The 13,910-nt window shown below is 39.8% G+C and overlaps 1 protein-coding gene across 5 annotated transcripts in view; it reads right to left on the bottom strand.

Moving 5' to 3' along the window:
* The window catches only part of PLD1 (phospholipase D1), a 221,864-nt gene that overhangs the window by 34,810 nt on the left and 173,144 nt on the right, over positions 1-13,910 (bottom strand). For all 5 annotated transcript variants that reach the window (XM_043473733.1, XM_043473736.1, XM_043473732.1 and 2 more), the window contains one exon: positions 2,514-2,627. In XM_043473733.1, coding sequence (XP_043329668.1) covers positions 2,514-2,627 — 114 coding nt within the window. The remainder of the gene's footprint in view (positions 1-2,513; positions 2,628-13,910) is intronic.

Here is a 13,910-nt window from a genome sequence, read left to right as displayed (position 1 = left end):
TTCAGAAAGTGAAAATGTTAATCACTCAGTTGTGTTTAACTCTTTGTGACACCATGGACTGTAGCCCACCAGGCTCCTCTGGAATTTTCCAGGCAAGAATACTGGAGTGGGTAGACATTCCCTTCTCCAGGGGGTCTTCCTGACCCAGGGATCGAATCTGAGTCTCCTGCATTGGCAGGCAGATTCTTTACATCTGAGCCACCAGGGAAGCCCAGAAAGAGATGTTGTTTTTAAAAGATGGATTATGAATGAGTTTTCCCTCTTAGAAAAGGTGGCATTAGTTCCTTTGGAATTAAAGAAACTACTGTACCTGAGCTCTCTCCGTAAAGATAGAAAATCCCTTAAAAGTGAAAAGTATAATCTCGAATAGCTGACTCTTCTAATGGTTTTGTTTCTCAAGACTCTGATAATAGGCAATGAATTAGACTGACAAAACAAAAAATTCTATGCTCCATTTGCTTGCTCTATGAAAGTAATTAAAAATACACTTATGTCTAGGAAATGCTGATATTATTAAAGATGATGCCAGCAAATAGAGATGTTTTTGCATAATAAAAGGTTATAGTTTCGGTTGCTGAACAAAAGCCAAACATGTTATTTCATTCAGCTGGTTCAAACCCAAGAAAACAGTCATAGAAAGTAATTACAATTGACAATATTCCAAAAATAATATTAGCATGGCAAATGAAGTGGATAAAACCAAATTAAACATTATGTCAGTGCCTTAAATACTTCAAAAGCTTTGTTTGTCATGTTATAAATCAGATAATATGAGAAGTGGGCAAATCTTCAAGTGTATAGACCAAAGCACAGGGAAAGTTTTCTCATACTGTCACCGGGCAAAATCACCCCAGGAGAAACAAAACATCTTTACTTGAAACCCTGGCAGACAGAACGATACATGCTTGAAAAGTCAGAAAGAAACAAGAGGACTAGAGAAAAGATTTCCACCACAGTGGTACACTCAAACCACGGGAAGGCCTTAGATCCTGCAAGGGCTGCCTCTAGGGAAGAGGACAGAAGCCAGAGCGCATCTAAGCCCCCACCTCCAATCTGACCAGGGCCCTGACCCTTATCTGCTTCACACTCTGGGGGTTTGGGACAAAATCTTATGTGTCCCTTCCCCACAAAAGAACTTGATTAGAAAGGTGGGAAACTATAAGTGATTCTGAAAAACAGGACATTAAAAGAAAATATCCAAGTGCTAGTTCTTGCTCTGACATATGATCCTGAGTGGGGCACTTTTGTGTCTCAGGACACAGGGTCTGTAACTGGGAGCTGGATTTATGCCAGGGCTGTTGCATTTACTTTCTACTAGGTCACTCTTCTCAGCTGAGTGACCCAGAAAGAATGCGTCAGGGGGGTGGGGGTGGGGTTTCCAGGGGGCGTGGTTTCCATCACTCTGCACCACCTCGCTACACCGCCCACCAGCTAGGACCTCTCAGCCCTTTCATCATCATCTCCTCGCCAAATCTGAAGCCTCGTGGGCCTTTTTGAGTCAATGTGGACTCTCTGCTTTTCAGAATACTGAGAACAGGACTTCGCATTCTCCCTAAAATTCTAACAATGAGATGGTAGGGAAAACAGAATTAAAACTCCAGGAGACAGGAAAGAACCTTCATGCTTCACTTACTGGCAGAGACTATTATTACCAACCTTGTTGAAGGATTGCTGCCTAAAATACTCATAAACCATCATGTGCAAATCATGTCACTGTAAGCATTTATTTTTTTTCTTTTATCTACTTACTGCAAAGAATATGGAAAGCTCAATAACTATTTATGGCTTGAAGATAATTTTTAAATTATCTTTAAAATTAATTATGTATAAAGAACTTTATATCTATATAAAGTTTTATATAGATATAAATTGTATCTATAATTTATATAGATAATATACATTGATTTATAATATATATTAATATGTACTCAATCCCTGGTGGCTCAGTGGTAAAGAATCCACCTGCCAATGTAGGACATGTGGGTTTGATCCCTGGGTTGGGAAGGTCACCTGGAGCAGGAAATGGCAACCCACTCCAGTATTCTTGCCTGGGAAATCCCATGGACAGAGGAGCCTGGCGGGCTACAGTCCACGGGGTTGCAAAAGAGTCAGACACAACTTAGCAACTAAACAACAAATAGCAACAACAAATAACTAAAATGTTAGTATTTTTATATTTGTATATATATTGTGTGTGTATATATATCTTATAAATGGAGATATGCACTCTCTCTATATATATATATGTGATAGGCAATTAGTATAAGAGAGAGACTAATATTTTAGTTCTTTTATACTTACCAAGTGTCCTAGGCCTACCATTTAAGATTTTAGGCTCTATTTGAGTTTTATCAATTAGTGAACAGGCCAAGATTCAAATGCAAAACAACGAAATGTGTCCATCTGCTCAACGCTCCATTGAGTAGATGTGGAGAGACATTTCCATGCCTCTGGCCAGTTTACATGCGTGACTGACTGCAAGCTGAAAACAGAGGACTGCAGAACTTTGGCACCTGTAGTTGAAGTGCATTATTGCCTGTAGAGCATTTCCTCCACCGGTTGAAATGTCTCCTTCAAAACCTGGCAGAAGTGGTATCACGACATACACCCGGTATCTCTGGCTTCCCCTGCAAAAGTCAGACGCAGAGAGTTTCATCACAAGGAAAAAAAAAAAAAGACACAGTCACGGTTAAAAATGACAGCCAAGCAGTTCACACGGTTTTGGGGACTGAGTGAATGGCTTCCCACAATACCCTCTATCACGTTCCAGGCATGTTGCTAGACTGGAAGCCAGAACCGGCTATCAGGCTAACCATTCGTTAACAACCTGAAAAATAAGCTACACTTGGCAGGAAAGTGGGAACTATATCCACTATCTCTCTACAGCACAATCCTTCCTAGGACAAAATTCCTTGTAAGAAGGCCTTGCGTGGATTCCATGGAAGTTGGAGAGGTTACAATAAAGTTTTGAAAAGATATTATTCTAACCATTGCCTGCGGACAGTAGGCATTCAGTTAGCAATCACTGAGTAAATGAGTTCCCACAGCCTAAATCTCAGGGGAAAAACAAGATATTGGACCCAGGATATTTTCCAGTGCAGAAATCATCATTCAGAAGCTCTGATTCATCCCTGAAAACTCTGCTTCAAATGCAAAATGTTTCCCTGGGCCCATCAAGAATTTTAAGTAACTGATGTTGAGTTTTAAATCTCCTGCATATACGAAATATTTCTTGGCTCACTCTCCCAACTGATTAACAACAGCCTTTGAAAGAAAAGCCTTTGAGTTGCCTTTGCTAACTCAAGGATGTAACAAATGTTTAGAAGAAGAAAGCGTGGCTCCTTACTTTGATCTGCGTTCAGAAAATCGGAAATTTGGAGAACTATATTCAAATAGATCCTGCCTCCTTGGAGGCGAGACTGTTAATGTCCTTATCTCTGGAAGACAGACAGGAAGAAGAGCAAGTCTGGAGGTGGCCATGGTAGCCACTATGGTCAGAATCTCACCCGTTTATCTGAGAAGTCTACATTCACACAAAGATGTTGCTGCAGCTTAATTTTCAAATCGGAATCTCCCTAAACTTTTCATAATACATAATTCCTAAAATGCATTTTCTTTTAAACTGCTACATTTTTCTTTTTTAAAAAAAACTGCTACACATTTATTTTGGGTGAATATTATTACTACTCTTAGAGGGATCAGACTTAATTACTGAGATCTCTGATGTCAGCTTACTGTAGGAAGACTTAGGGAAAGTGTGGCTCGAGGCAGAAGCCACAGCCAACAGGACAGAGTCTGGAGGCCTTTGAGCTTAACTGCAGAGCCTAGAAATGAGGAAATCTGAACTAGGGTACTGTAATGGCATGAATTAATCACTAGATGGCAAACACAGTTTGAGTTGGAAATTTTTTAAAAAAAAGATATAAACTGTTAAAAGTTCTCTGTCAGGTAAGGGTAAGAAGCTCACATTCCTAGATATTAAGCTAGAAAATGGGAAGAACAGAAAGAATACCTAAGCCACTGTCCCACAGCTGGTATTTAAAAGTCCAAATGAATTTTACAGTTGAAAATTGACACCATCTGGCCTCAACAAGCTGGTCTGAGTGCAATGGTGTTTATCATTAATTGATCACAGCCAGTTACAGACATCTCTGGAGAAGGAAAGGGCAACCCACTCTAGTATTCTTGCCTGGGAAATTTCATGGACAGAGAAACCTGGTGGGCTATGGTCCATAGGGTCGCAAAGAGTCAGACACAACTGAAGTGACTGAGGATGCGTGCACATGGTCTCAACTGTCTTTACAAAATCACCTTTAGTCTGATCCTCCCAGGCCCACACTCCAGTGATGGGACACCGCTGCCCTCTGTTCAGAGGTACACCCGCACTAAGCAGGTTAGCCGACCTAACTTGTCTGCCCCCGAGCCTGGATGACCTTCTCCTCGCAGAACCCCTCTTTCTCTTGCAGGACTGATGACCAGCTCTTCGCACCAGGCCATCCTGGATATGCCAGTCAGAACTGACTTGCTTCTGCCTTCACATTCCTGCTGCACATGGCTGGCATGCCTCCTCAGCACCTTCTTTGCTTTACACAACAGTGACAGGTACCTCTGCTGGCTAGAATATGTGATATGCCTTTTTGAAACACAGGACGTATGTCCACTTAGCTTTCTATTTTGGGCAGTGCCCACCAGAGGACCTTTGCACAAAGCATGCACCTGGTACTGTTTGCTTTGAGAGGATGGGGTCTGGTTGGAAGAATGTTTGCTTCTGGAATACCTCTGATAGGCAAGAGGTTCAACAAGATATTTTTCTTTAAATTAGATTACATTATTAGTTGAATTTTTTTATTGTGGTAAAACATAAGTGTTAGTCAATCAGTCGTGTCTGACTCTTGGGACCCCATGGACTCTAGCCCACCAGACTCCTCTGTCCATGGAATTTTCCAGGAAAGAATACTGGAGTGGGTTTTCATTTCCTTCTCCAGGGGATCTTCCCAACCCAGGGATCGAACCCAAGTCTCCTGCACTGCAGGCAGATTCTTTCATATCTGAGCCACCAGGGAAGCCAGTGGTAAAATATATGTAACATAAAATTTACCATTTTAACCAATTTGAAGTGTACCATTCAGTGTTCTCATTACTTTCACATCTTGTGCAACCATCCTGATCTCTATTTGCAAAAGTTTTTCATAAGCCCAAATAGAAACTCTGATAATTTTGCAATAACTTCCAATTTCCCCTCCCAGCAACCTCTGGCAATGTCTAATCTACTTTCTGTCTCTAGAAATTTGCCTGGTCTAGATATTTTCAGCTAAGCGAAATCAAACAGTATTCGACCTTTTGTGGCTGATTTTATTTCACTTAGCATAATATCTGTCAAGATTCATCCATGATGTAGCATGAGTCAGAATTTCCTTCCTTCTTATGGCTGAATAATATTCTGTTACATGTAGAGACCACATTTGGTTTATCTTGTCATCTGTAGGTGGGCACCTGTGATAGTTCCAGCTTTTGGCTATGGTGAATAATGCTGCAGTGGATTTGTTATCATTGTTGTTCAGTGGCTAAGTTGTGTCTGACTGTTTGCAACCTTGGGAACTGTAGCACGTCAGGCTTCCCCATCCTTCACTCTCTCCCAGAGTTTGCTCAAGCTCCTGTCCATTGTATCGATGTTGCCATCCAACCACCTCATCCTCTGTCACCCCCTTCTCCTGCCTTCAACCTTTCCCAGCATCTGGGTCTTTACCAATGAGTCAGCTTTTCACATCAAGTGGCCAAAGTACTGAAGCTTCAGCTTTGGCATCAGTCCTTCCAGGGAACATTCAAGATTGATTTTCTTTAGGATTGACTAGTTTGATCTCCTTGCTGTCCAAAGGACTCTTGAGAGTCTTCTCCAGCATTGCAATTTGAAAGCATCATTTCTTCAGTGCTCAGCAGGGAATGTGGGCATATAATATTTGAGTCCCTGTTTTCATTTATTTTATATACCCAGGAATGGTGTTACTGAGTCACATAGTTATTCTATATTTAGCTTTTTGAGGAATCACCAAATAAATTACGTTTTTGAGTGGATAACATATGCTCACAGAACAAGTCTTCAGAAGTAGAAGATTAGACAATGAAAAAATCTCTTTTTCACTCCTTTGTCTCTAGCCTTTATTTCCCCTCCCTAAGGGCAATTCGTATTACCTTTCATGTTCTTTCAGAAATAGTCTATGAACTTATAAACATATATATGTATTCTTTCCTTCCACACAAATGTTAGAATACTATAAACACATTTCTGAATTAAACAAAAATAATATATCTTGTATCCTGGAAATTCTTTGATATTTGCACTTAGAGAGATGCCCATTTTAAAAAACAAAATGACAGTATTCCAAATCCATGCCATAATATTTAAACCAGTTCTCTTTTGGTGGGCATTGAATCATTTCAAATTTTTTGCTACTCCAAAATTTCAAAATACCTATTTTGCTATGTGTGCTGACACACATAAGTTGTTTTTCACATTGGTTAGAAAAATTTCAGAAGTAACATTTTTGGTCTTGAATACGAAGTATTTGTTATTCTGTTTGTAAAAGATAGTTCCCTTGTATCCTTGTGTTTTTTCAAAAGCAAAGATGACTTCAAAATGTAGACATTTGGAAATGTCCTATAAAAATCTTCTATCTTTAGACAAAACATTCTTGAAGAGTCAGTTTGTAGAAATCAGACTATTCACATTTTCTTGTTTTTGGGACTCTGTTAGTTCTATATCAATGTCTTTGCTTTTTTTCTTTTTTCAATGTAGCAGCTTTTGAATTTCCTTATTGATGAAATTTTTAAATTGTGTTCAGGAAATCAGCAGAAATGACTTAGATTTTCACTGCCATAAAAAACAAAGGGCTCCAGAATTTTAAACCATAAAATTGTTGCTAAGTTTAAGTCAATGAAGAGAAAATTTTATGCGCGAGCATGTCCAGCCTCCCTTCTTGATCTAGTCCCTAGAAAACAATGGTTCCCGGATGCTAAGGATCCTAACCCCTTCTGAAACATCCTCACAATGCTGAGGAGGTGAAATGACAGCAGTTGATGTAGGGCAAGAACCTGAGCCCCTACCGTGCAGAATTATTTATGATTTTAAAAGCAAAAGAAGAGCTAGTGGGCACCAGGCCATCATGCAGGCCATCGCTTTATCCATTTTAGTTCAGAACAATTTTATAAAATTGCATTCTCAGGCTTTTTGTTAAAATAAATTTTTCTTTCAAAACTCACTAACTCTCATAGAAGTGTTATGTACGATAGCTAGAAATTGGAAATAAATGTCCGATAATGGGGAGATGGTTAACTAAATTATGTTATAGCCATTCATGGATATAACTTCTTAAAGCCACAAAACAACCACTGTGATGGCTTCCTAGCAAAGTACTTCTGGTAGTGTGTTAAAATGGCCCTAATGCAAAGCTGCAATCACAAGACAATCACAGATGTGGCAGACTGATACTATTAACTATTAAATTTTTCTCCTTAAATGTGTTTACTTCCCCCTTAGCAAATGGAGATATGAAGGAGGCCTTGCTCTAGGATGACGCTCTCACAAAGGAGTCAGGGCACAAAGATATCAGCTTCTTAGATTTAAGGAACCGGGTAGACATACTTTGAGCTGAGGCAGGAGTTTAAAGAAATAAGAATGATAAAGAAAATGTGGTACATATATACAATAGAATGTTACTCAGCCATTAAAAGGAATGAAATTGGGTCCTTTGTAGAGACATGGATGGTGGGTTGACCTAGAGACTGTCATATAGAGTAAAGTAAATCAGAAGGAGAAAAACAAATACTGTATATTAATGCATATATGTGGACTCTGAAAAAAATGGTGCAATCATTTTTACAAAGCAGAAATAGAGACACAGACCTAGAGAACAAATGTATGGACACCAAGGGGTAAAGGATGGCAATAGGATGAATTGGGAGATTGAGATTGAGATATATACAGTATTGATACTATGCATGCAGGCTAAGTCATTTCAGTCGTGTCTGACTCTTTGTGACTCCATGGACTGTAGCCCTCCAGGCTCCTCTGTCCATGGGATTTTCCAGGCAACAATACTAGAGTGGGTTGCCACGCCCTCCTCCAGGGGATCTCCCCAACGGAGGGATAGAACCCACATCTCTTTTATCTCCTGCATTGATAGGCGGGTTCTTTACAACTAATGCTGGTACGATGTAGAAAATAGATAATTAGAACTTACTGTATAGCACGGGGAACTCTACTCAATGCTATGTGGTGACCTAAATGGGAAGGAAATCCATAAAAGGGGGGCTATATATGTATGTATAGCTGATTCACTTTGTTGTACAACACTGTAAAGCAACTATACTCCAAAAAAAATAAAAGTAAAATAAAATAAAGAAGTGAGTGAGACTCAGGGCAGGGACTCTGTCCTTTGTCCTTAAGTAGAATTCCAGGGAGAACAGGACAGGCCCTACTCGCTCTCAAACAGGATATGGGGCCACGAGGATCTGAGCCTTGCTTCCAGGGAACACTCAGAAATGATTATCAGCTTACAGGATGTGGAAGCAATAGAGGAGAAAGGACAGAGAGGCAGGTTTGAAAGGAGAAGGCTGAGGCCCCCAGGCTACAGTAAGCAGATGCCAGAACGGGCTTCAACCAGGTCAATACTGAGCGCTAGGAGCCCTTTCCCAAAGACCCAGGACCCCAAGAGTCTATACCAAGGATGCAGGAGAGGAGGAAAGACCAGGGAGCACCCTGACGGACTGAATATGGAGCAGAGATAACCACAAATCATTGAATTTGGTCACATTTATCAGGAAATAACTAAACTAATTTTCCCTCTATTGTATGGAAGTAAGACTTGAGACAGAACTCCACGTGAGTTATAGGGAAACGAAATAACAATTCAGAAAATATGTCTGTATATGAATATGGACCAAAAAGAAAATAGGAAAATAACAAGCAAATTGTCAAAGTGGTGAGAACATGGGATCTTTAATATTTTTAATTTTTGTGATTGCTGAAATGCTGTCTGTCCCTTTAAAAACAGAGTCCTAATTCAAGCAGCGGCTTTCCTCAGGTTTCCCTCCTTGCTCTCCTCTCAGTAGAATCCCCTCTGCCTTCCCCTCCCCCTCAGCCTGGTGCAGTCAGAAGAGGGGTCTGGGTCTCAGGATCTACAAAACGGCCTCAGAGGAGCTCACTGTGCTTCTCCTGTGACGAGACACTTTATCTTTTGAGAATTTGAGATTTATAGACCATATTTCATTGCCATAAACATCAAGAGCTGGTATAAATCCTCTCATTGTAGATTTTGCAGCAGTGAATGTTGCCAGAAATAACAATTGTGGTTGGGGCTTAGTATTTCTTTATGGGGAGAATTGTACTCCACAGTGGTATCAGTTATGGGAGAATTGGTGTGTAGCTTCTCTGTGGTTTGGGACATGGCCCATTTTATTTTGTGTTTGGCAAATCTTTTCAAATGCAGTAAACCTTTCTGGACTTCAAGTTCTTTCATCTGTAAATGAAGGAGTTGGTGGAAATTATTGCTAGTCCACTAGTAATGCTGGTTCTATTTAGCACGACCTTGCATATTATCTGTGAGACTTTTATAGATAGGACACTGCATACTGTGTATGCACACACATAATTTTTTTCACTGGTTATTTTTTGAAAATGGCAAGCTTTAAAAAAAGAATTTGTTTATTTATTGTTGTTTACTATTTATGGCTGTGCTGGGTCTCTGTTGCTGCTTGTGGGTGGGCTTTCTCTAATTGCAGAGAGCACGGGTTATCCTGAAGTTGCTATGGTGGGCTTCTCGTTGCAGTGACTTCTATTGTAGAGCACAGGCTCTAGGCTCGTGGGCTTCAGTAGTTGTGGTGCATGGCCTTAGTTGCTCCATGATATGTGGGGTTTTCCCAGACCAGGGATCGAACCTGTGTCCCTGCATTGACAGACAGGTTTTTTTTGTTTTTTTTTTTTAAACCATTGAGCCACCACGGAAGCCCCGAAAATGGCAAACTGTTAAATGTAAGAATGTTCAGGGTTAGTCCAGCATGTGTAACTTAGACTGAAGTCTAGGCTTGATAACCTTCAGCAGGCACGCCCCTCAGTGCAAATAAGATAATCCAAATAAGACTCTGAAAAAGCTCTTATGAAACTATGCTACAGCCCAGTCATTTTCATTCTCATTTTAAAAAAAGAATCTTTCCTTTCTTTCCTCCCTCTGCCAAGGCACGGGCTCAGACTCAAAATGATTGCTGGCCTCTGCCCGGTATTAATCTTTACTCTATCTTTTTTTTTTTTTTAATCTTTACTCTATCTGCTGAGATACCATTTATCTAATTTTTGGAATCAAATAAGAGCAACTAAATGATCTAAATCCAAACTTCTCCTGCCACATTCTGTCATCTCTGCCTTAATGTAACCTCTTCTCCAGGAATTTTACACAATTTGGAGGTTATCCCACAAGATAAAATGTGAAACCAGCCATGGGCATACTTAAATTTCATATTTTTCTCCTTTTTTATTGTAACTGCAGCTTAAATTTCTTTAAGACAGTGATTCTGAAACATACCCAACGTGTTCTTTCAGCTTGGTACGCAAATTATAGGATATGGTAATTATAGGATGTAGATTTTTCTTTAAACCTAAGAAAATTTTATCTATCAAGAAATTACTTAAAAAAAAAAGAAAATGTTCATCTGATTTTTTTTTTTAAATTAAGGTAAAGTATCTCTCCTCGATTTCTGGGAGAAATGAGAACATTTCTTCTTCCCCTGGAATGAGCAAAGTTTTGTAGTCGAGCTACAATGGTACAAGGTAAAGAGCCCAAGTTGAGATCCTAAAGATATGATCTGAGCCCCAGTTACACTCATCAATAGCTGTATGATGTAGGCAGGTTACCGTAATCACTCTTGGCCTCAGCTGCCTCATCTACAGAATGGAAATCATTTGCATCCATTTCATGTGAGAACCGATGAAAGAATTAAATAAAGGAATGCATAAAAAGTAAGTTGGATGTGGAATGACTCAAAAGTGATTTAATAACATTATTAATCAATCAACAACCAGTGATTTCAATTAGAAAGCTTGTACATCTTCAAATGCCTAAAGTTAAAACAAAGCAAAACTGAACTCACATTATGTTTTGGAATATATTTTATTTTATATTTGGGAGGAAGGTGTAATCCAATCAATAATGAGGAATCCAAAAATTGATTCCTATGAGGAGTCAGCTATAGATTTCTGGCAGGACACCTCTAGACAGTGTTTCAATCATGTGCCTTTACTCGTCAGAAAATGAAGAAGCACCAGTTATAGGGAACCAAGGTAAGTTGTCCTTATCCAGCAATAGTCATCTAATAATTTAAAATGGGGCACATTCAACATCCCTTTAAGAAAACACTTGTTTCTAACATAAATATTAATTTGTAAATAATTGATAAAATTAACAGTATTAATTTCTAAATTGTTTCTAAATAGTTGAACTAGTCAACCCTAAAGGAAATCAACCCTGAGTATTCACTGGAAGGATGCTGAAGTTGAAGCTCCAGTACCTTGGCCCCCTAAAGTAGAGAGCTGCCTCATTGGAAAAGACCCCGAGGCTGGGAAAGATTGAAGAAAGGAGGATAAGGGGATGACAGAGGATTCGATGACTGGGTGGCATCATTGACTTAATGGACATGAGTTTGAGCAAACTCTGGGAGCTAGTGAAGGACAGGGAAGCCTGGGGTGCTGCAGTCCATGGGATTGCAAAGAGCTGGACGCGACTTTAGTGACTGAACAACAACAACAATAAATAGTTGATTTCAGAATTGTGATTCTTTGTCCGTGCTCGACTTTAGTGTGAGCTAGCACATTTCCAGATGATGAATATCCTGGAAATAACATAGTAATTTCTTACATGAGCTGGTCCTTGACAGTTTTCAAATTGCTTTCACATCTATTCATATGGGTTAGGTAGAGCAGATATTATTATTCTCCTTGTTGGTGAAAAAATGGAGTGCCCAGAAAGGCAGAAATGATAGATTTGAAAGGTCATGTGCTTGTAGACAACAGAGCTGGGAAGAACTCGGATCTCCAGACATCCGGTTCCCAATTACTTTCAGATTCTCCAGAGGAGGTTCCTCATACCATTACTCATGGCCAAACTATAAGCATCATCTGGCATTATTCTACAGTTGTAGGAAGCATGAAGAGTTTGAGCAATTTTCAAAACTGTGTATTTTCCAATGCAGTTTAATATTAAAATACAGATGCATTTAAATCAACTTCCTATTTCACTGCATGTGTCCACCTCGTAGTGATAACAGTGCAAAATGCACTGTTTCACTTAGAAGTTTTTTACCAGGGCAGCAAAATCATGCATGTGAAGGTTCCATAAGCAAAAATGGTTGCATCTTCAGAAACCGTCCACAGTGTTTTACGTTTTCTTGTTGGATCAATTGGTTATACTCTGTCTTTTGGCTTATGCAGACATGGTACAAAGCGTCAGTGTTAGGCTGTGGATTATGATTTCTTCTCCCTGATCTCTAGCCCTATTTGAGTTGTCAAAGACAGGCTTCTAGCTGGTTGAGAGCTGGTTGCACCTCCAGGACAGTTTTGGTTTCTAGAGCAGACCTTCTGTTTTCTGCAGAGATTCCCACAGCTATTTCCCACAGTTCAGCAGGGGGGAACAATATTCTGAGGCTCTAGGTTATGAATCAGGACACGGAGGCTTGGCCTGGTTCTGCAAAGAATTATGGATGCTGAGAGGAACCAGGAAAAAGTAAGGGGATCAGAGAACTCATTATGGGAACTGATGTGGGGCTGCCAGGGCTGGTAGAAAAACAAAGGCTCAGCCTTTGTTGAGAGAAGTTGGCAATTTAAAGACTCCGATCTCTCTAAGGAGGGAGGGCTCTGGAAAAGAGCCTGTGTTCCTTGGTCAGGCTGGCCGAATGCTGATTGCCGTTTCCCTCCATCTGCTTTGTGCTGTATTCTATTCTTTTTCCAACAGCCAAAATTATACTTGTTGCTAGGCATGTGACCCTGGCAGGGCAGTTCTGAGACTGAGAAGAGCGGAAGGAAGAGAGAGGGGTAAGCTTGGGGATGGCCCATGATGGCTCTCAGTGAGGAGGCTGCCTGCAGCCTCCTTTTGCCTTTTTCCTAAGAATACAAGCTCACAGGTTTGACATTATTCCATAAAAATATATTTTATAATTTGGAATTAACATAGGAGATGAACAATAATGTGGAGACACAGAGAAGGGGGAAAATGTGAAATATGATTCCGGGATACATATGTGTGCCCACTGGAAGTCTGAATGAGTGATACACATACCACTTTGAAGTGACTGTCAAAGCAAGTGGGACTATTGTGAGATCAAAGTGAAATGACACACAGTGAATTTGAAATCTGATGATCTCATTTCCCAGTTTCTACAGAATGAGTTTGAAATGGCCCATCTTTAATGTGCACTGTGAACTCCCAGCATGAGATAAAATCTGCAACAGATGCTACCTTGCCAGGCTCTCTAACCATGGATCCCAGGGTCACTGGGAAATGTTCCATTAGAATATATCTTAAAGTTCTTTCCAGCTCTAAAAAGTGCTACAATTTTGAAGAAGGGCAGATTTCAGAAGACAAATTAATATGCCAAGGAAAAATGTCCTTTCAGGTTCCAAACAGTTAAAAACAAATCTTACAGAAACTTATTAAACCATATACTATAGGGAACTATTAATTGGGATGAGCAAAGCTGAGATTCATCCTACTCTCCTGATTAGCTGATCACAGCTCCAAAATTCATGATTCACTGCTCAGCCCAATGAGCTCATTTGTCAACTAAATGTATTTTTGTGACTTACTTCAATTTCATGAAAAATTATTTTTCTTTTTTGTTCAATGTGCTTTAGAGACCAAGAGGACACT

The sequence above is a fragment of the Cervus canadensis genome, chromosome 7 (genome assembly GCF_019320065.1).
Source record: "Cervus canadensis isolate Bull #8, Minnesota chromosome 7, ASM1932006v1, whole genome shotgun sequence".
NCBI lineage: Eukaryota > Metazoa > Chordata > Mammalia > Artiodactyla > Cervidae > Cervus > Cervus canadensis.
Note: the sequence above shows the minus strand (reverse complement) of the source record. Positions and strands in the feature narration are given on the sequence as shown.